Source organism: Trachurus trachurus, assembly GCF_905171665.1.
Source record: "Trachurus trachurus genome assembly, chromosome: 19".
Lineage (NCBI taxonomy): Eukaryota > Metazoa > Chordata > Actinopteri > Carangiformes > Carangidae > Trachurus > Trachurus trachurus.
The window spans coordinates 12,409,260-12,432,544 of NC_139913.1; the positions used below are offsets into that span (position 1 = coordinate 12,409,260).

General features: G+C 43.8%; 1 protein-coding gene across 3 annotated transcripts in view; it reads right to left on the minus strand.

Annotated features, from left to right (window-relative positions):
* Positions 1 to 383: 383 nt before the first annotated feature.
* Positions 384 to 23,285, minus strand: part of LOC311002556 (myosin phosphatase Rho interacting protein) — a 47,957-nt gene continuing 25,055 nt past the window's right edge. The window contains exons 9-25 of one of the 3 annotated variants that reach the window (XM_083993955.1): positions 22,923 to 23,027; positions 18,588 to 18,644; positions 18,161 to 18,229; positions 17,942 to 18,031; positions 16,711 to 16,820; positions 15,362 to 15,929; positions 14,660 to 14,797; positions 10,301 to 12,856; positions 7,122 to 7,269; positions 6,909 to 7,026; positions 5,580 to 5,739; positions 5,341 to 5,454; positions 4,495 to 4,581; positions 4,235 to 4,397; positions 4,025 to 4,110; positions 3,655 to 3,728; positions 384 to 1,263 (exon numbers count right to left, since the gene is read on the minus strand). In XM_083993955.1, the coding sequence (XP_083850081.1) occupies positions 3,696 to 3,728; positions 4,025 to 4,110; positions 4,235 to 4,397; positions 4,495 to 4,581; positions 5,341 to 5,454; positions 5,580 to 5,739; positions 6,909 to 7,026; positions 7,122 to 7,269; positions 10,301 to 12,856; positions 14,660 to 14,797; positions 15,362 to 15,929; positions 16,711 to 16,820; positions 17,942 to 18,031; positions 18,161 to 18,229; positions 18,588 to 18,644; positions 22,923 to 23,027 (4,602 nt within the window). In that variant the 3' untranslated portion in view covers positions 384 to 1,263; positions 3,655 to 3,695. The remainder of the gene's footprint in view (positions 1,264 to 3,654; positions 3,729 to 4,024; positions 4,111 to 4,234; positions 4,398 to 4,494; positions 4,582 to 5,340; positions 5,455 to 5,579; positions 5,740 to 6,908; positions 7,027 to 7,121; positions 7,270 to 10,300; positions 12,857 to 14,659; positions 14,798 to 15,361; positions 15,930 to 16,710; positions 16,821 to 17,941; positions 18,032 to 18,160; positions 18,230 to 18,587; positions 18,645 to 22,922; positions 23,028 to 23,285) is intronic. The other 2 variants (XM_083993954.1, XM_083993956.1) reach the window with 2 other exon arrangements.

Here is a 23,285-nt window from a genome sequence, read left to right on the forward strand (position 1 = left end):
ATAAAAATCCAATGTATTTTTTATTATTATTTAATGTTGGATCTTTCTTGGCCTGGGGACGCTTCAGGAAAGTAGCCAGGTTGTTGCTGGGTGTAGGGATGTCTGGAGCCCTCTGCTTAACCTGCCAAAACCATGACCCAGGATGGATGAATGTTCATATAAAATGAGTTTGTAACAGTTCACTGCTGCATTTAAGCTTAAACCACGAAGATACATATAAATCTATGAAAACATAACACTGTCTGGAGTCACTACTCCTCTGAGTTGCTGTTTCATGTTCCCTGTTCAGATAACATGACACCAGCTGTGACTGGTCAACCTGTCTATGACTGATAATGTCCAGACATGAACCCTCCCAACTCCATCTGCTGAAGAAGACAAGACAGTGCAACACAGTTGAAAGCTCCAGAAAAAGTCACACACTGCGAAGGGTGCAAAAATATTTATTGCTAATAAACCTGTAGTCAGTTGGTGTATATTTGCTTAATATTTACAATAATAGAGTACAGAGTAATGGGAATGTGAAAGAAAAATCCCAACCATTTAAATAAATACAAAGGGAGGAGGACTGTCACTGAAAAACACTATAGACATGAACCAACTCCATTAGCTCCTGCACAGCTGGACCAGCGGCTCCAGTGAGAAATAGTCATACATGTTGAATGAATCCATCCATGTTCGCTCGGCCGTCCCTCGTCTAATATTTTTATATGTGAAAATGGTCAGAGGAGAAGAGAGAACGTGAAGCGACATGGTGGGTTTGACGAGCTCTTTGTAACGGTAACAACATGGTTCCTATACTTTTGTCATGTGAGCATCAGTCGCTGCTCAGTGTGTAGCTCTAGTTTAGCCGCTAAACATCACATTCATGCCTTTGGCTTGCAACAGTCTATTAGAGTGACACAGTAGCTTACACAGTCAGAGTTTAGTGTTCGTGGCAGATTAAAAACGTAAAGTATTTACAGTGAGACGTGGCAGCAAAAAACATCAACAATACAAAAAAAGTCACAGTTAACTGAAGTGCATGGAATGCAAAGTCTAGACATGAAATTCAAACTTCATACCATGTTTGTAATAATATACGATCTGTGTTTGTGACCAGTGTCTACTGTTACTAAATAAAGTCACTACAGAGCTAAAATATAGTGGACTTGTACACATGCAGCGAGACGGGAGGTCACAGCGTCAGTGTCAGAACTCCTTAGTGTCTTTGTTCTCAAACAGGTGGAGTCTCTGCTCAGGTGTCAGCCCCTCCTTCAGACTCTGGAAGGGTCAGAGAGAGAGGGAGCAGATGTTAGTGCTGGACAGGAGCTCAAACACATGTCAGGAATAGGCATGGGCTGGTTACGGTTTTTCAAGTTATACTGCAGCTCGAAAAGTCACACACACACACTCTCACTCCCACTTTCTCCTTTGTGCTTCCATACTCAAAACAACAGAATAAACATAATACCATTATAAGAAATGATTCTTAGCAGTAGTAATAAGACAGAAGGTTATTTCATAGCGGCCCATGTCTATTCAGGACAGAATGTGTAAATCTGTTGTCACCCAGTGAAACCCACACCACATGTCAACCGACAGCCCCCAGTGTGCTGCTGCCCCCCAACTCACTGACAGCAGTGAGGTGTATGAAACGACTCCAGAGTCACTGAAGATCACCAACAGACCTGTGATGTCATGTTTTACATTTTTCCTTTGACCTCCTGTCGGTCTGAAAATAAATTCAATCTTGGTTCATTTTATTGATCCATCTATCCATTTTCCTCTTCTTATTTCCCATTTTTCTTGCATGTTCACTTAAAAGATTTTAGATTTTAGTTTGTTCACATGATGGACCCCTACATGGCTGTGTTCCACGGTAAATGAAGGCACCAGCATTAACATTGAAGTTCTCAAAACCTGCGTCAGGTGATCTGATCACAGTGGAATAGGGATGTCACGATTATAGATTTTCTTGGTACGATTATTGTCAGAGAAATAATCACGGTGTTACGATTATCACGATTATTACGCATCATACATTTCACAACACTATGAATGTGTAAAATCAAATATAGTCAAAATATAATTACATAACTAATCTCTTAATATAGGACCAGTTATTAATCCCCCAGGGAAAGTGTTTGAAATATTTAAGTCATTATTTGTCATCTATACCAAATGTTTAAGTTTATTTTATTCATTTCTTTACAATTCAAATGACACGCTAACATTTAACTTCCTACCAATTCAGTGTTACTTTAGATAAATGGACCAGCATCTGTGCATTTACCTTTACTTTGGCGCACATCTGCCCTTTTTCGGAAAGTGACGGTATTTAGGAATCTTTACAATCAATTAATTGTGGCGTTTAATACCACGATTAATTGTGAAAACAAGTAATCGTGACATCCCTACAGTGGACAGCTTTAATCTGAGGATTGAACACACCCAGGACACATCTGGGGCTACATCCTCATTAATACACCTCAATGTTTCAGAATCTTATCAGATGTGATGTATTAGATCTGAGCCGGTCTGATCACCGGTGGTCAGCTGAGATGCTGCCTAATATCAGGTGTGAACTGTTCAGTACTTATACCTGTAACTGAGAGGACTGGGTTTAGCCAGCAAAACCTAAAACCTCTCCACACAGATCGTGTTCATCCTCTACAGACTGCTGCAGCATCACTACGGTTACCAAAGCTACAGATGATCCCAGGTCAGTGTTGGTCCTCCAGGAGGAGCTCCACTGCTCCAAGTCTCTGGAGGATCAAAACCATTCTTCATGTTCATTCATACTTGATGATGGTGATGGAGCGAGTTCTCTTACACGTCGCTCCATTTCCAGATGAGGCCACTATGAAGGTCACCACTAATTACTCACATCATCCTCATCTTTAAGTTGCGACCCCTGTGACCTGTGCATGAGACAGTGTCGTCCTGTGTCTCCTTTACTCTGTCATCGTCTGCACGTTAAAATACGTCACTCTGATCATTAGAGCCGCAACAATTAATCAATGAATGGAACAATTATCAATTACTAATTCAATCGTCAACTATTTTGATAATCGAATAATCGGTTTGGGTAGTAGTTTAAGAAAAAAAGTCAAAATTCTCTGATTTCTGCTTCTTAAATGTGAATATTTCTGGTTTCTTTGTTCCTTTATGACAATAAACTGAGTCTCTCTTTGGTTTGTGGACAAAACAAGACATTTCAGGACGTTGACTGGTGGTTTGAGAAACACTGATTGACATTTTTCAAATTTTTTTAACATTTTATTGACCAAACAACTAATCAATTAATCGTTTACATAATCGACATAATCTTGAGTTGCAGCTCTACTTATCATCATCAGCTGCAACATATGACTGGACTGAGCTCAGACCTTCTATTTGACTGTGTGTGACTTTTGGTGAACAAGCAAGAAACTGTGCAAACTATCATTGATCCCCTTGTGTTCAGTTAGAATCATTCATGTGCTTTAGCATTAGCCACCTAGCTCTGTTAGTGTCTGTCATGTGACAACATGTGAAGACCTTAACCCCATGGGAGTGCCCCGTGATCCTGTGCAGAAGTGACTCTGGTGTGTTGAGAGCTTTAGAGGGTGGGGGACAGGTGGATGTAGGTGGAGGAGAGGAGGGTGTGTTGACCCCCTGTGGTCTGGTTACCTAAGAGAGGAGGGGGGGAGGCCTACAGGTCCTCAGCAGCCCTAACTGTCCCAGGGCAGGACTCGACTCACAGACTGAGGACAAAAGGGGGAAACACACCAGTATGTGTGTGTTAGTCCACTGTGCTTTCACTTTGATCACAACACTGCAGACCTGATGGAGTCACAGGATGGACAGATAACACGCAGCCCGCCGGGAAACACGGCCCATGATGATGCAAAAGTTGGCATGCAACGCTGCATGCAGCTCTGCAGGTGGCCAGCAGGTGGCAGCAGGTCACAATGGGCGCACGGCTCCATGACAGACTGTGATGACGAGCACGGTGGGATGAAGGTCAGACTTTAACACTGAACAGAGTGACCTGACTGACCTTTGACCTCATGGTGCGTTCGGAGCGTTTGGCTGCGGCGGCCGCCATCTTGAGGATGTCGGGGTTACTTTTGGACTTCATGATGTCTGCAAAGGAAAACGATGGGGGTTGTTTTGAGAGCTGAAGCTCTTCTGACTTTGGAACGAGCCGTTCAGAGCGTTTGGCTGAATGTGATGTGATGCGAGAGAGAGAAGCTGAGTGTGTGGGTACCGTATCCTCCTCGCTCCACCTCCTCCAGCGACGGCTCCCCCAGCGCCTCGTGCGCCAGCTGCAGCTGGTCTCTGAGCCGGCCCAGGTCCCGCTCTGCTTTGGCCTTCACAATGCTCAGCTCTGTGTAGATGTCCTTGTACTTATCTGTTGCATATTTCTTGTCCTGAAACAAATAGTAAAGGCAGTTCAGATGAAGGGCACTGATATGGTGGGAATAAATAATGTAAGAAGGCGGGGGGGAGGAGTTTAAAAACACATACTCTTTGGGCAGCTTGGAGCTCGTCCTTCAGGGAGTTGATTTCCTGCTTCAGGTACTGGACCTCAGACTCCTTCACCCTCAGCATCACCTGGAAGACAGGAAGAGAACAGGGATTACTGCCTGGTGGTGGAGCAGCATCCCTCACCACACCTGGGGCCTGTTCCAGACAGCAGCTTCAGTGAAAACAGAGTGTGTTCACCCTGAGATGAGGGAAACTCTGGGATTTCTGTTCCAGAAAGAGATCTCACTCAAACTCTGAGTCTATGGTAACATACTCTGTAAACCTAACCTGCTGAGTTTCTCTCCGTCTCCTCCTGTTGAGTCTGGGGGGCTGTTCTTTCATTATCAATCTGATCCATGTTGAAGCAGCAATAATTCACGTAGATTTACATCAGGAGATTTTCTCTCCACTTAGATTAAATGACGAGGATTTAACTGAATGATACTGCTTCTCATCACAGTCCGTAGCAGCCAATTGCAGCTCGTACACGTGCTGCAGACATGTTTGGAGGCGCTTGGCAGCGGTTCATAGAGGGACCTGACGGTGTATCGTCTTAAAATTTTACTAGTTTACTTTCACTTTCGTCGACTTACTGACTGTAGCTTTAAGGATTTGGCATTTTCCGGCCGTACGTCAGTACTACACACCGCTGACGTGCAGATCTTAATTCTTTGCTTTGGTCCTCGTTTTTATCACACTGCAGATCAATCACTTCTCCAGCAGTCACATAAAGAGAAATAATTCATGTGACCACCTCAAGTCCACTGGATGTTTGTGCCAAATTTGAAAAAGTTACTGACAGACTGTTGATTCACATGGTTATACTTGAATGTTTTAGTAGTTCACCTCTAACTCATAGAGCTCCTTCCCCTGTATTGTTGTGTTGCTGTCTCCCATTCCATCCTCGGACGTCATCGAACGCATCTTGGTGATCTCTGCTGCCAGACGGTTGTTCAGCTCCTGCAGAGAACGGGGACATTTGGAAACGGAGCAGTTGAGTTTTCATGTTGAGACGGTGTTGCTGGTTAAATAATTGCACATGGGTGTGTTGTGTGTGTACACCAGAGTACGTGTTGTGTGTGCACCTGGTTGTGTGCGTTGAGCTCCTGGTTCTCTCTCTGACACTGCCTGAGGGCCTGCCTCTCGGCCTCCAGCGCCTGGGCCAGGTGGGCGTTCTCCAGGCACTTCTGGGAATACTGCTCCGACAGCACCTCGATCTCCCGCTGGAACGAACACAGCTCCTCCCTGCAGCACAGCACAGCACAGCACATGACAACGCTCCATTTGATTAACTGTCGACGCCTGCACAGGTGTCACCGCGTCGGCTGTTGCATCACCCCGACAGGTGTGTGCACTAACACACGTCCCAGCAGGTCGTGACTCACACACTGACACAACTTGAGCTGCATTTTATCAGAGGAAAATTAATTAAAGCTTCAGTCGGAAGAATCAATTACTTCAATACTCCCCTTTGACTTCGGACCAAGAAATCTACTCAGTTTACGTCACTTTAACCAAATCTGACAAAGTTTCCTTGTGGTGTTACAGAGATATTGTGTTCATGAGACCAAACTGCTTTTTCTGAGGTCATTTTGACCTTTGAGCCCCTTCGGCTGCTGCTGGCACAGAGGTGTAAAGTACATCCTCCATCTGTGATAACCTGTTCAAACCCTCCTCCTGTCCTCACCTCCTCCACAACAGGCAGAATCTGCTCAGCTTCACTGATATTAGGACAGAGCAACGAGTCTTTGTGACCTCGGAACCGACATGTGGAATAAATCCTGTCTCTTCTTTTATCTGCAAACATGTTGCTCTCACTGTTGTTCCCTGACAATTGAAACTGTATTTTCTGTAAGTTCTTTTTAATGTTTCTAAGAGCAATTTGTTTACTGTCAATACATGTCAAGGCTGAACACCTCACTAGCAGGCAGTAGGTAGATGTGAGCTAGGATTCATGACCCATCTAAGCACTGGATGTGCTCAGGCTGCCTGATTGGCTCGGGGTCCTGTGCTTATTGATGACACACATTACGACAAATCTTGATTGGTTGTAGGTTGGAAAGTTTGAGAAAACACTTAAGTATTTGTACTGGGAAGCGTTTGCACTGTGTGTGTGCGTCATGGATCTATTATGGTGTGTGTGTTCCCTCATTAGCGTTAGCTCCGTGTTACACTAACCCTAGATGTGTGAAACACTCTCTGACAAGCATTTCTTATGTTTCCTATGCATTTCTCTACTTTTTTCGAACTTTATTAAACATTGTACAAACCCTTCTTTTTTTCTGACCTTCAACCAATCACGATTGCCGTATTGCGTGACATCACCTGTAGGCACAGGATCCCCAGCACACCCAGTACTTACACTGGAACTGGTCTAAAAGCCTCAGTAACACGAGGCAGTGGAGGGAACGTACTCGTGCTGTCGGTGGATCTCATCCATGTCTGCGTTCTCCGCGTTGTTGTTTGCCTTCCGAGCCTTGTCCAGCTCCTTCTCCAGCTCTGAGCGGTGGGCGTTCTTCATTGCCTCGATCGCTGTGACAACAGAGACAAAGAGCTTAAAGAACTACCTACAACACGGGTGTGTATTGAACAAAAACAGTTTCATTCTCGGTGGACGCCAGCGTTACCGGCGATGGTGGCCGCCGTCTCCTCGGCCAACAGCCTCTCTTTCTCCTCCTGCAGGTTCTCCAGCTCTCTCTGGTGCTTCCTCTGCAGCTCATCTATGACCTTCTGATGCGAGTCCTCCATGGCAGCAAAACCCCTCTCACAGGTGGCCTGAGACACAGGAGGACATGGGACCACTGTAAGTTTGAAGGCCGAGCTGGACTCAGACCAGAAGGCCACCCCCCCTCCGCCCCCGGGCCTTTCAGTGCCAGCCAGTACAGATCAGACATGTATTTCCAGCAATATCTAGCATGCTACAGCCTGTTAGCCATGAGCGAGTAGAGCTTCCGTGAGTACAAAGGGCTTGAAGGACAGGATACACAGTTCACTGAAGGAATGCAGAGACAATGAGAGAGGAGGGGGGAAGAAAGTAGAACTATAGGCCGTTTCCTATCACGTCACAACATCCTGGTGTTTAACCATATCAACAACCTACTTATTCCAGCTGCAGCTCACATGTCTATTCTGATTATTCTAACTCAGACAGCACTGACTGGTCTGCTGGACATCACAGATACTGGACTGCCCTGTCCTCGGCTCCTCAGGGTTAGGTCAACGTGGAGTTAGAGAGGGAGCACAAACTGTGCTTGTTACAAACACACTGCGAGTTTCCACAAGAGGGGATTTCAATGGGCCGACCCAGAACCTAGACCTGCTTCCGCCCTCTATTCACCGCCACTAATCTGAGGACTCAGCCGACGGCCGGTGCTCGCCGTCCCCCCAGGCCAAACAGGGGAAATGGAGGACCAGTGTGTGTTCACAGGGACAAAACCTCCCTGAGAGCTCAGCCACCGAGAGGGGGTGAACGGCCCCCACCCTCAACCCCTGCTGTGCAAATGTAAACTTCCTGCTCTGACATCAGACAGCCAGCAGATTTATACACAAGTATGTTGAGCTGTTTTCTTGTGCATACAGAGAGTTCAGAGAGTCTTTAGTGTTTCCATGCTTTGTTGGAGTTTCATGATCAAATAAAAATATACATTTTGCTCTTAACAATCTACAGTTGATTCTCCAGAATGAAAAAAAAGCAAGAACTGAATTGAACAAATATGAAATCTGTGCAATGGATTAAAAACTAAATAGTGAAATATCACATTGACATAAATATTAAGAGACGTAGCTAGGACACTCAAAGTGGAAACCTCCACGGATTGTTCCTTTATGTCACTGAACAACTGCAGGCCTTCTACAATAGCAGCTCAAGGACTCAGAAAAAAACAGATTATCTGTTCTGATAAGACCAAGACTCAAATCTAAGAGTCAGGTCTGGAGCAAACCAGACTCCACTATTCACCTGCACAGCACCGTCTCAACAGTGAAGCGTGGTGGAAGCATCATGTACAGAGGACAGAGTTATAAAGAAACCTGGTTCAGATCTCAGCCAAAGACCCTGAGAGAAAGTTCATCGTCCAACAGGACAATGGACAACACAGGACTGTCTTAGGGACAACTCTGACTTCCCTTGCACATCAGACTCCTGACCTGAACTCAATCCAACACCTGAAAAGACCTGAGCACATCCGTCCATTAATGGTCCACGTCCAACCTGACAAAGTCTGAAAGGATCTGCAGAGAAGAACGGCATAAAATCCCCAGACCCAGGTGTGTAAACCTGTACCGTCAGACTCCAGAAGGCTGGAGGCTGAAGTCACAGCCAGAGGAGACGACAACATCATAATATGATCATGGAGAAATGGACCAGTCTGAGCTAAATAGTGTGTGTAGTATATGTGTGTTAACTGTTCAACACTCCTTCAGGAAATCTCACTTTTCAAAAGCCACAAAATCTAAACATGTGAAAATTAGAAATCCCATAAAAAGCCCAATGGGAATGATGAGTGCATCCTGCGTACAGGCTGCAAGAAACATAACCAACACACAAAGAACGAATGGAACACAATCTGGTCCGTTAAAAACTGGACATTTTTGTGGATTTCACTAGAAGTGTCTGCAGAGCGCTCATGATTGCATCCTTACATGAGAAAGGCTTGACCAGTTTTGAACTTTTAGTTCTCTGCCATAAGAGCACCATCTGTATCTGTGGCTGACTGACCACCGCTCATTATATCCAGAGACTGTTAAAAATGTTGCACACTTGCACAGACTTTGTACTGTGACTCAGTCCCTGTAAATGCTCACCACAACACCAAATGTGTTGAAAATAGTTGAAAAATACTTGCTATTGTTGAGTAATATTTGGTCAGGTCAGTTCTGAGACCGTTCAGGTCATTTCATGGGAGAGGGAAAATAAAGAATAACTGCAGCCTCTCTTATAAATATATAAAGAGGTAGATAATACAAAGAATTTAAATTCAATTTAACCACATCTTAGAGACTAATGCAGATAGTTAAGGTTTGATTTGTATGCACAGAAAAACACTGAACAGTTTTAATTAGGAATTTTAAATTGAATACTTCAGAATTCCCTCTATTGCAAATAAAACCTGGACTATCTGCATTTCCAAAGACTGTCATGGGCCAAACTTTGTTTGCTGTGGATGACCATGAGATGCAGTTGAGTGATGAACGTGGACCATGAGTTAAGATCATCTCATCGCAAAACTGAAATGTCAATAGCTGTTATTCAGAGAAAGTAGAGATTACATGTAAACTGTTAGTAGAAACTGTCAGAGAAAAGAAGACATGGTCTATTTATGTTAATATGACAGATGATCTGGATTCTAAATCTCAAGAGAGATAAAAATGATAACAAAGGTAGCCCTCAACACTAAGCTGAGGTGTAGCTGAGTTCAAGGTTAGGTTAATAAGCACTGTCGACTACAAACGGAGGAACTCATTTCACAGCAGAGGAGTCTCATATGATGTGATGGTGTGGAGGGATCTATCAGGTTCTGTTGCATTGTTTTCATACATACAATCAACAGTCACTGTTTGAGAAATGATGGGGATGGAGCTTCAATAAAATGGGTTCCTCAGTACATAACTACTGCAGCATCAAAGATCACATGAACCTACAGAGGGTTACTTTTCATGCAACACAGGAAACAGGGTTTTACAGAACAAAGAGCCAGATGTGGGTGGGGTTAGGGTTAGGAGGGGGGGAGGGGGAGTTAGGGTTGGGGGAGGAAAAGGGATCTGCGAATGCCACAAAGGTACACAAGGCATCACAGAACGCTTCCACCTTCAGGTTCTCCAGGTCTTTCTCGTATTTCAGCCGATGAGTCGTAACGTCGCCCTGCTCTTCGCGCCGCCTCATCTCTTTGGTCATTACTGAGACTTGAGTCACCAGCTCTTGGATCCGCTCCTTCAGGGTTGACGTTTGGTCCGAAGGCTGATGCGAAGGTTTATCCTGGTCTGTGGAGGTCCTGTCCGGGTTGATAGGACTCATCATGCTCCTCAGCTCTTCCATTTCCCGGTCAAATCTCTCCATGAGGTTTGTCCTCTCCATCTCGTGCTTTTTCTTGAGGTCCTCCATGCAAGTTGTCAATGATTCAATCTCTTTCACGTTCTCTTCTGAATGGAGACGTAGCGTCTCACTGGCTTTATCCATTTCCTGCCTCATCTTTTCAACTTCCTGTTCGTAGTGGCTTTTGACCTCTTGAAGCTCCTTCCTGTGTCTGGCAGTCGTGTCATGGAGCTCGGGGGTTTTATCCTGTGAGTCGACGGGCTCTCCTTCAATCAAAGTTTGTGGCCCTGTACTTGTTTCCATAGATGCCTCACATAGTTGAGTCCGAGTATCAGCTAGTTTAGACTGAAGGTCACTGACAACTTCTCTTAATTTAGGGCAATTTGGACAGTCCAAGTTACAAATCTCAACTTCCACCTGCTTTTGCTTTAGCTCTTCCTCAAGCTGTACCCTCAGCCTGATGTTCATATACAACATGTTTGCTTCTGTCAGAGCTTCGACCAGATAGTCTCGGCCCTCTTTCTGTTCACTACCAGACTCAAAGCTTGCTAGAGCCAAAGACAGGAGCTCTTCGTCTTCATCCAGCATTAACCTGGATGCAGTCTTCTTCAAACCATTTGACTTGGCCTCCAAGGTCTCTGTCAGCTCTTTGAGGACCAGAGCATGGGCTTCATTGTTAAACCAACTGTACATGGACGTAAGGTCTGGCTCTATCGCTACCTCACTCTCAACCTTTGCTTCTGGACTACCAATCAAGATCATCAAGCGTTTCTGCGCCATCATCTGCTCTACCACATCTCTCCCCCTGTTGTGTCTGGTTTCCTCTGGGGTTATTTCCAGGGAGCCCAGCATCTGGCTCCAAAACTCTCCCTCAACCACCCACCTCATGTCTCTTTGACTCACACAGAGTGGCTGTTCTCTCAAAGAACCAAATAAAGTGCTTTTTAAACCACTGCGCATTCTCTCTACGTTTAAGTCTACCTTTGCTAACATATCTAAAACCTGATTAATGGCCTCAGCCTTCTTCTCCACCTGTTCTACTACTTTCTCTACACGTTCTTTATCGTCGACCTGCTCTTCTCCTGCTTCCATAAACTTACTATCGGTCTCACATCTACCTAACTTTTCTTGTAGCCTTCTTATTTCGTTTTCTGCCTCTGCCAGCTTCTCTCTACTGACTTTCTCAGACTCCTGGTTGAATGTGATTAGTTCCCTGTTCCTGGCTTCCAGCGCAGCACAGCACTGCTCCGTCAACTGCAGCTTAGCCTCCACCTCAGAGAAGTTAGCTTGCAAGACTTCCACTAGCTCTTTCTCTGGGTGTACTTCCATGTCCTCATATTCGTTCTGGAAGCCAAGGCCTTTCAACGTGGCCTCTTTCAACTGCAGCTTTTTTTCAGTCTCCTTCAGGGTGCTGCCAAGTTCCTCCAATGTGACCAGAGCTTCGTGGAGCCTCATGGATTTCTCGTTCAGCTCCCTCTCATAAAACTCCCTGTCGATGGCATTGGCCTGGTTGTCGGCCAGTTGGGCCTTGAGTCGTTTCAGCTCCTCCATGATCAGATGATGCTGTTTGCTGCCCTGTTGGCTGGTCAGCTCAGCCTTCAGTCTATCTATTTCTCTGTCAGCCTCGGTCAGCTGGTTCACTATCTCCTGGCATCGTTGCTTCAAAGCCCCGTTTTCATTCATTAAGAGTTCGACCCTCTGCGAGAGCATCCCAACTGTCTTCTCAGTTGTCTCCGGGTGGTTTTCAATCGAGACGGGGCTGATGGGCCTTCTTAGAATTTGCCTCTGAACCTTTCCCACCAAATCCTCCATGGTTAAAAGACGGGCTTCGTATTCACGGATGCTTTCTCCTGCCCTGGCTAAACTCTTTTTTAATGTTTCATGTTCTATCTCCTGCTGGTACCTCCAGGTCTCCAGGACCTTCTGAAGCTGATACTTTTCTGGTGTCTCTCGATTACAACTATGGGATTTCAACACTTTCCCCAGCTCCATTAGTGTGATGGGGTCACCGCTTATCAGGCCTTCTAGTTCTTGAATTGCCTCTGGTCTGTCCTGAAGCAGGACGCCAATAGTTTTCTGCTCGGGTTCTGGGGGAGGATCTTCCAGAGCAGCTGGTTTTTGGGGTTCAGAAAGGTAAGGTTCCTTGTCAGGGAGGTGAGAAAGCGAGAGGCCAAGCTGTGCCTGCATATTGCGCTTTTTCAGCTCTTGCACTTTCAGGAGCTCTTTGGTCTCCTGGTACTTCCTTGTTAAACTCTGTGCTTGAGAACTAACCAGCTCAGGCTTCTTCATCTGGGGCATCACATCAGCCTCCAGACACAAAGGGGGCGCCAGCTTGGAAAAGGGGACCAGACAGTTGGTTAACACACAGCAGGGGAGACACAAAGCTTGCTAATAATTCTCAGTGTTAACTACAAATCATTTCCCTCTAAATCTATTTAACATGACAATTAGCATTCTCACATTATCATTTACTATGCAAATGAACAGTGAATCCAAACAAATACAAAATTCCCTTAAATTTAATCTAGTGAATTAGAAGCAGAGGAAAGAGATTGAATGGGCTTGGTTAGTGAATCACAGTACATGCACATTAAATGGTTAAAATTACTTCATGGAGTAAGTAATGCAATATTAGTTTCAGCTTAATGGTTTACTCAAGGATGGAAGATATACCAGGTCCTACACACGTTCAGGTTCTCTGGCCCCGGCTCAAGTGTCCCACTAAAGTCATTATTTGTGTGGAGACGGCGAATCATGTCGAGTCTAATGTTACATAATGCATTTTCTAATTTTCTCTATAGATGTTGCATGTCTAAAAAACAAAGAGCAATGCAAAAATGCAAATACTGCATCTTACTAAGTACATCGATACTAAGTTTGACGCAGCCATGAACAAATGATCATCTATCATTCAGCCTCACTCTGGCAACCTCATCCATACGTCAACTCACAGGCAGAAATTCATCCAACATCACAGATTTATGCCGTTACAAAGCGATGCACAGTATCTGTTAACAGAATAACAAATGGATGGTCTTCATAGCAGTTAATAAAAGATGAGAATCTGACGTACATGCAAATAAGTAGAATAGAAGCCAAGAGGTTATTCATTCATTTTTGAGCCAAACATTACAACCAGTAAACCTACAATCCAGCAACTATTCAGGAGAATATCACTCTTTATGACATTTTAACTACTGTAGTGAACTACTGAGGTGAATCAGATTATAATAAATCACAAACAAGGAGAGAAATTATAGATTTTTTATCTAATTTTAGAAAATAAAAATATTAAAGTGATAATATTAACAGAATGAATAATTGAATGGCAAATGGATTTTAAAATTAAGGTTTTTTCTCTCTTTTCCTTCTTCATTTGCCATTTTTATATTTTAAACTATGAAAATGATAAATAACATAACAAAGGGATGACAGTGGACCCAGAACAGTGAACATGAAAGAGAGGCATGAACTAAAAGGAACGAGCACTTGATGCTTTTCAGGTTATTTTACTTTCAAATAGATATTTTTGTCTTTTGTAGTCACTTCATGAATCCATAGAAAAACTAAAAATTTGATCAGAATAAGATTTTTATTCTTTTTTTTTTTTTAATGGTCTTTTCATTTTTTAGTTTGTCTTTTCAATTCAATTACATTGCCTTAACATCCAGTCTAATCATTCTAAGAGACTGGGTTAAAAGAATCAATTACTAATTTATCTTTTCATTTAAAGTGCAACAATTCTCTTCAAGTCACATCAACCAGTAAACATGTTCTTTGGTCCACAAACACTAAGACAATACTCAAGTAAGAGCTAGCATGAGTTCAGGTATTGTACAGACCTATGACACAGAGGGAAGAGATTAACGAGTAGAAGCCAATTTAGTAACAAGATTTCAATGTTTTTTTAACATGCAATGAACTCATGCAAAGACACATGACTGGAGTCGCTTTGTTGTTTCAATGTCAGTTTGATGTTTTCTTACAATAAAAACCAACATGCAAAGAATGTTACAAAATTAAGGGGAGACTATTCTCAATTCAAAATTATTGAAATTCTAAAATTAACTCTACGACCAGACTCTTTATCTTAAAATGCAGCTGCTCACTGAATACACAGAGATTGAAACTCACCGGAGAGATGTAGCCTGTCCGGACGTCCTGCTCTCTCTCCAGAGCCGTTCTCAGCTGGAGCTCCAGCTCCTGCTTGTGCTTATTGGAGTCGAGGAGCTGGTGGTGACAGCCCTCCAGCTGAGACTTCAGGTCCTCGATCTGCAGGAGCAGCAGGGACAGCGATTAGTTTGTCATTATTCAGACGACTGTAGCGTGTCTCATTTAATCCTGTTAATGTCATTTTTCATGGTGGGTATGTCACGCCAAAAGAAACATGGCAAAACATAGAAGTGTAAAATGCTATCTGTGTGGAGTGATGAGAATAACAGTGTTATAAAATAATGGCGTTACTAACGGCGCTGCTTTTTTCAGTAACGAGTAATCAAAAAACTGTTTCCGCTATAACACTGTTACCATTACTGACAATAAGGGGGGTGAGTCCAAGTAATTTGACATATTTGAGCATTTTATAAAAAAGTAACACAATAGTTACTTCTCCTGGTAATTAGTTACTTTTATAATATAGTAATTCAGTTACAAACTAACAGTAACTATAACTACTGACTTTTTAAGAGTAACGTGCCCAACACTGTCTGTGTAGCTGAAACAATGAGCTGCTCTGCTTTTATTCTGAAGTTTAAACATGGAGATTTGGTCTCTGAGTCATTTTGAGACTGAGGAGAAGAGGAAACATTGTCCAGGTGATAGAAAGGAGAAACGTGCCCCCTGCTTGTAGCTCTCCAGCAGCTGCTCCAGCTCTTCCGTCTCTCTGGCCGGCCCCGTGGAGGACAGAGGCACCCTCCGCTCGTCCCGTATGGGCGTCTTCTCCACCTGTCGCCAGTGTTGTTCGATCACCTCCTCCACCCTCTGCTGCCTCTCGGGAGACGCGGGACCTAGTGAATCTAAGTGTCCGACCCCGTCTCCGCTCTCATAGTCCGTCCTCCCGCCTTCTGTGGCGGACGGATGCTCCCCCGACGAGCTGGTCACCGACTCATACCTCTTCCGCCTCTCCTCCCTCCTGCGGCTGCGCTCCACCTCCCCCAGGTCGGCCTGGAGGCTCTCGGCCTCCTGCGCCCTCTGCTGAGCCAGGGCCTGAGCTATGGGTCTGAACTCGGCCCAGTCGAAGGTCTTGGAGCGACCTTCTCGTCTGCGCTCGCGTGCCCGACTCTTGACGACGCCCGAGGCAGATTCTCTCTCTACAGAGGAGGCCTCGGAGGAGGGCGAGTCCTGGGTGAGATCCGGTCGGGACAGAACTTCCAAAGAGGAGAAGGAGGCGTGATCTTCAGTTGACCTAGAGGCCGGAGAAAAGGTAAAATATGTTTGATTGAAACCAGGTATTTTGAGATTCATTTTGTGTCGATTTTGGCGACCCATGTGGACCAAAGCGGTAGTATTTTTCCAGAATGTAGACTACATTTCCCAGTTAGACTATTTAGAAATAGCTTATCTTCCCACCGATGGCCTCATTTGCTGTTGTAGGTCATACAGAGACATCAGCAGAAACCAGAGACATTTGCATATGCAGTTATAAGTTCTTTGAAAAAAGTAAGGAAAAAGTAAGGACGAAGGGAAAGAAGCAAGGGAGGGAAAAAGGATTGTGGAAAGAAGGAAGGGAAAAAGATGGAAAGAGGGAACAGATCAGGTCAATTGGATCAAAAGAGGAGGGAAGAAGAAATGAGGACAAAGGGAAGGAAGGAAAGGAGGAAAGGAAAAAAGGATTGTGGAAAGAAGGAAGGGAGAAAGGAAGAAAATAAGGAAGGATGGAGGAAGGGAACAGATTGGGTCAATTTGACCCAGAAGGACAACAGGAGGGTTAAAAAAATATATATATATATATCATTGAACTTGGTGCTTCAGTTTCCTGTTTCACCATGTTCCACCACACAGAGCAGATAACTCACATGATTTATAAGTGCAATAAAATATCACATTTTTTAATGGATGCAATCTTGAGACAGTGATTAAGACGCCAGCGGGGGTAGGCAGGCATGAGAGCACCAACTGCTCTTATGCTGTCACTGCACATTATGGTTGACAGATGTGTGCGTTACTGTTGAAGTAGCTGTACTAACCTGGCCACATCAGGGGCGGTGGAGGGTCGGACGTTCTTCATGACGGCCTGGATCCAGTTCCTGCGTATTCCTGCCGTCATGGCTGACAGAGTGTGGACTCCCTCCTGGGTCTAAACATTTTAAACAACCAGGAAAAATGATTCAAAACAAAAACTAAACTCAGAACAAAAACTACCATATATACACGAAGGTCCCACACAGTATGAAGGTAGATGTCAATGCTACCTTTGATTATTAATACAGCTATATTAAAACTGTGAAAGTAGGCAGGAATTGGATAATTTTGCAATATCACAACAAAGCATCTCCTTGGCCTTGTCTGTGTTTTACATGAAATCTGAAATTTTTATTGGCTTGGGAAACATTCAGAGCTGGGGCCGGGGCTCAAGACCAACAAGTGGCCCAGTGACAACAGAAAAAATTCCCACAAGGAACAGAAAATGTCCCCAACAACATGGAGGATCAAAGGGCTTTCATGTTTATCTTTTCATGTATTTATATAACCTATTGTTTAGTGACAAGCTGGACCAAGCACAGATATGTGCCTTCTCATGCTGTTGCTAAAATTACAGTCAATTTCTTTCTAATTACTAACAAGCTAATTACTTGCTAGCTTACTTTACATGCACAAATCTGCCTGTATTGGTGTATTGGTTGGATCATTCAAATAAATCAAAGACATGGATTCATTTTCAACTTCTCTCCAGAAACAAAGGAAGCTCTGACTGTGAAACATGATACAAATGAAATGGAGCAGTGACTACACAGACATCAGTATAAAGACTGAGATCACAGACTGTTCACCTGTTATTCTGCTCTTTTCTTATTTCTGATCTGATTACAGTTCCAATGACAGGTAGTTAACCTTTCTGTTTGTTTTAAACGCATTTCTTTGAATTCAGCAAAATGAATACAATCGTTACTTTCTCTGCATACTAGATGATAGCAACCCCTACCCGCGCAGGGAAGTTACATACTGCAGTTTCAGCCAACGCGACCCGGCTCAGGCTGCAGCGGCAGCACCATTCATCCTATTAACCATTTTTCTACCATTGCAATGAGTTTGGAAACATTATTTTAAGGGTCGATAAACTCCGCAATGTTGCTTTAAATTGCCTTGGAGACACTTTGGTTTTGGCTCTGAGGAGGCGAGGTAAATCTACACAGAGATGGTTTCTAAGATATCACAGTTTTTGCACTTATTTTGACGTCATGTAAAAAGTCCTCTTACATGTATTTGGAAGCCGTAGTTACGTTGAGCCTGGTACTCAGTCACACTGTAACAGGTGGAAAGGTCAATCTCACCGTCCAGGTCAGAGGCCTGAGGTAACACAGATAAACGACAATGGTTATCCAACATTCCATATGATGACACTACTATCGCAATATGTAATACCAAACATAATGTTAAAGTAAATTCTGCTGTGAAATAAAAACACAATGAACTCACCTCCTCTGCAATTGAATCCTTATAGTATCTCAGACTGTGATCTGTCAACACAAACCAGTATTTCTTCCACTACAACACAGAAAGGAAAGAAAGAGAAAAGTCAGAGACCAAGTTCTGATAAGCAGCCGCTTCCAATAGATATGTGTCAAAACTAAACTCCTTTCTCATATAAATAGTCAGTGCCCCTCATTTACAAAGACGTACTGAGGCATTTGCAATTTGATGAAATGAATGAGAAATTCAATTATGTTGTGAACATTTGTCAAGTGGTTTGGAGGTTTGTCTATGTTGTTTTGAGAATGTAATTTCTGTTTCAAGAAATGAGCCAAACCAATGGAGGAAAACTGTAATGTGTGAAAGGCAAAAAAAGTATTCAGAGACTGCCAATATACCCCAAAGCTTCTAACAGAGTAGAAGTGAGCCGTACCTGTCCTTGTTCATCCAGCTTCACCATCCAACCTTTCTTAAAGTTCAGTAAATCAGGCTGAAAAAAAAGACAGAGAGAATACTGATCAAACATCTGTGAAAAAAAGAGTGAAAATATTCAACATGCAACAGCAACAGTCAAATGCTGCAAACAACGCATGTTTGTGTAGATTACCACTGTGACTTACCTCTACATATAGTAACGCAAAGAAAAAACAGCAGCCAGAAACAGATCCTAAATTTAAAGGGATAGTTCAACATTTTGGCATATTGGTCCATTGCCATAATCCCTATAGTCGTAGCAGTAGGTTTGTTTCCTTTAATTGTCGGTGCAAGCTATTTTTAGAACGGCGGAGCAGAGCTGCAAGCTGCTCAGAGCTACACTATGGAGGCTAATGGGATTTCTTGGTTTCCCTCATCAAACTCATCAAATACACAATCCAACAACTCCAAAACGCTCTGGTGGACAAGTTGTGACCTGCACATTCACCACGCTATGAGATAATAACGGATCGTACAAGACAGAGTTGTTTTAGAGGTAAATTCATGCAAAACCTCTGATGCACGTTCCTGTCAAGGGCAGTTTTTCGGCAAGCAGTCTCTGCATTTGCCCTCGAAAACAACTCTGTCTGGTAACGTTCTGTTATTATCTCATAGCGTGGTGAATGTACAGGTCACAACTTGTCCACCAGAGCGTTTTGGAGTTGTTGGATTGTGTATTTGATGAGGGAAACCAAAAAATCCCATTAGCCTCTGTAGCGTAGCTCTGAGCAGCTCGCGGCTCTGCTCCGCCGTTCTAAAAACAGCTTGCACCGACAATTAAAGGTAACGAACCTACTGCTAAAACTATAACAAGTTGCCAAAATGTTGAACTATCCCTTTAAGTGACAAGGTGTAAAGTCAAGAGCGACATCATGTTGTCATGGTTCAGAAGCATACCGACATGCTCACTCAGTCAGCTGAGGGGAAAAGTTGACCCTGTTAGTGGATCACTGACATTTAAACAAGTGGACCACAGACCAGGGACAGCTTCTGCTCTGTGCTGCTCCAGCTGAGGATGCAGGAAACACCAACACACACCAACACACACCAACACACACACACACACAGGTGAACTGTGCCCTCAGGAAGCAGTGGTTAGTTGTGACTGACACATATAAACACACGCGCCTGAACCCACACTTGTGCACATCTCTCTCTCTCCTCCAACAGGAATATGATGACACACACACACACACACACACACACACACACAACGCACAGGGCAGCAGAGTGGGTGCAGTAAATACACGCAGTGGTCAACATCTGCACACGGGGAGCAGAGTGAGGAGTATAACCTGGAGAGGACTGGGGGAGGAGGAGGGGACTGCACTGCCCCCTGCAGCACGGAGGATCGGTCTACAACATCCACACCCTGGCTTCACACAGGACGCCGCTTTTACAACTCAATTTGACTACAATAGAAATCACACAGGGACAACAGGTGTTCTCAGACTGTCATTTTAAAGGTCGGAGCCACAGGTTCGATCACTCAACAGAACATTTTACTCATGCGACCCAACTCACTGTGACGCCTGTATCACAGAACCTGACATGTAAAGGGGCTGCTGTGGAGACCGCAGACACACTGAGACTTAAAAGGAATTTGTGTGTTAGTTAATGTCAAAAACAATCTGAACAAATCTGAACTGACACCCGACCTGCTGCTGATTGAATTACCCATGATCCTTCTTTAACACAGTTTCCTCTTCATGTGCAAAGGTTTGTTTGTAGCTCGTGTTTAGGTTTGTCAGCAGTGCTCAGAGTACCTGAGCTCGAATGTTCATTTTCAGTTTTAGTGACACATTTTCAAGTGTTTTTATGCTGCTTTATGCTGTTCTTTAAAAAAAAAAAAGTTTTGTCTTTATGTAAAGCACATTGAGTTGCCTTGGTATGAAATGCGCTATATAAATAAAGATGCCTTGCCTTGCCTGCCTAAAAGACTCAAATAATAACACAAATTACTTTATTAATCCCAAAACAAATAAGGGTAAACTGATTGCTTTATCAATAAAATTAGATTTTATTGTCTAAACGACTACTACCTGTATCTAGATAAGTGACAGACAAATGCCCATTAAGCACACTACTAGATGCAGTAGAAAGGGCTCTGCTCCCTCCCACTGAGAAACACTGGAACTACCCAACTCACTCACTATCGCCATCACTCAGTCTCGTCCACACACCGCTGATCCAAACAGCTGATAGGCGGAGTGATACAGCACGTAGCGAAGCCTGCCTGTGTGGAGGAGTACTGAGTCAGTTGGTTAGTTCCAGATAAACTAACTTTTTTTCCGACCAGCTGATGCATTGTAAATTTACTCTTGAACTGACTACTCTTTGAGATGGGACAAAAAAAGCTGAACTATCCCTTTAAACAGACTGCAGCCATGTCTTTAGAGTGTGTGTGAGTTCACAAAGTCAAGTAGTCACATTAGTGCATGTGTACAGTGACCATCAGGAGTTTTGGTGGTGCTTTGGCCTTCGTGGTTGAAAGTACAACTGAGAAAGATATTGATCCTATCAGTTAGTTTGCATTTGTGTTTTAGGACAATATTATTTCTTCTCCTCTGCTGCTGCTTCCGTTGGTTCACACCCTCCTCCCTTGTTTACCTCTTAGAGAGTCACAGCAGCAGCAACAACATGACCAGCGTAAATCATGTGTTTGTCTCCTGCCAGTTGTCTGGAACTTGTTCTGGTTTTGCAACAACAAACCACAGTCTGCAGCAACAACCAACTCAACCAGTTGATTTCAATATAACGATTTCAGCAGCCAACTGGGAGACGACATGTGTGTCACTGCAAGACGCACAAGAGACGCTACATTTTACAAACACTGGTGGAAAGCTCTTCTATTTTTAGGCCCTGTTGCCCAGCCCTAACTGAAAGTAGTATTTCTTCCTCTTGGCTGGTTCAGTTGGTCTTCACCCACCTGCACTTTCATTATCAGTGCATGTGACTATGTTCATAACATGCTGGTTGGGGATTTTTTTTTTTTTTATACATGCACACACCCAATCCATTATAAGAGCCAACCCACAAAAATGTGCTCTAATCAACCACATGACCTGCAAACCCTTGAATGTGTTATACTCATGGAAGAAGATTTAAAAGGCTTGATTTATAGTTTAGATTTTTATTACCAATTGTGACCACTGACACCATCCAGATACAACAACCATCCCATAGTCACACGCCTCATGGCCAATAGACACACCCATCATACAGTATCAGTGGACCAAATTAATTCCATTCGATTTTATGTGGGTCCTATGAAGTTTGTTTGCTCTGCTCTGATTCAGTTGATGAGTTTTTAAACTTTTGGAGTCACATTACAAACCACATGAGAACAGTCCACCTATTGGTCAGATTGCCTGAAAAGTGAAACAGGAAGAAGTTTGCGGGAACTGTCTAGTTTAAACTAGGGGTGCATCATTTTCGGCAATTGGCCGATTCTTTTATGTGAAACCGATCTTATCTACCTACACAAAGGTCTTAAAGTCAGCCACTGTCCACCTTCTGCTCTGCTGGATGAAACATCCAGATACCTCCATACTGCTCGTCCTACTGACCCAAGTGTCCTGAAGCGCAATATGAAAATGTATGACCATTGGATGTTGATGTAAACATGGAAGAACATCTCGCAGCAAATCTTGCACTGCCACTGGGAGCTACTGCTACAACAAGGCTAAAAACAGAAATCACATACATTTTTTCATGTGGCAGCTTCAGGACACTTGGGTTAGTACGGACGAGCAGTATGGAGTTATTTGGATGTTTGGATGAAGCGTTTTGATGACTCAGAAAGTTCTCCAAACCCTTTCTTGGCATGATGGTGAGTAGAAAATTGGTGAATTATTTAAGGAACTGATATAATTTAGTAGGTTGGACAGCAATGCTCTGTTGTTTTCATTTATTTTTGAGAGAGAACTACCTCATGTGCAGTTAAAACAACAAGTTTGTATTGTATTGTTTTTCAATAAAATAAGATTGGAACATTGAAGGTGTATGCTAAAGATCAGTGATTGGCCAGAAAATTGCAATCGGTGCCCCCCCTCATTCAAACGTGTGAGTGGGGCCGGATCAGGGAGTGAGCTGCCAACAAGACATGGGCTCTCCTGGAACAACGGAAAGGCCGGGAGTGAAAACAGTCTCCGTCTGTGTAGTGGCCCTCTCTGTGTACCTGTAGGGACGGTGGTCCAGGCCTGGGCTCACTTCATCTAAGACACCTCGGAGACAAACCTGGATCCTAATCGAGCCATGTGACTGAATGCTAGCAGATGAATTAAATGCTCACCGTCATGACTGATTCAGTGGTCCTTCGGTCCAGGGACTTGGCTCTCCTCAGAGGGGGCAGGGTGGAGGGGAAGTCCAGACCTTGACTGGCATCGTGTCTCTGTTCCTGCAGAACATACACACACACAAACACACATGAGCTTTTCTACACTGTTTGTACACCTGGGTGAATTCACTCTCACAGGCTCTCACAGTCTAAAACAGGAAATACATTAAAAAAGAAACATCAAGAGTTTTTACCCGTGCAAAACACAGCAATGACAGGTCAACATTACATCTAGTAATCTGGTGTTTGGGTCAGCGCTGACTGTCACACATACTGACGGTGAGGCTAACACCGCCTGATCAGTATCTGTGTGTGTGG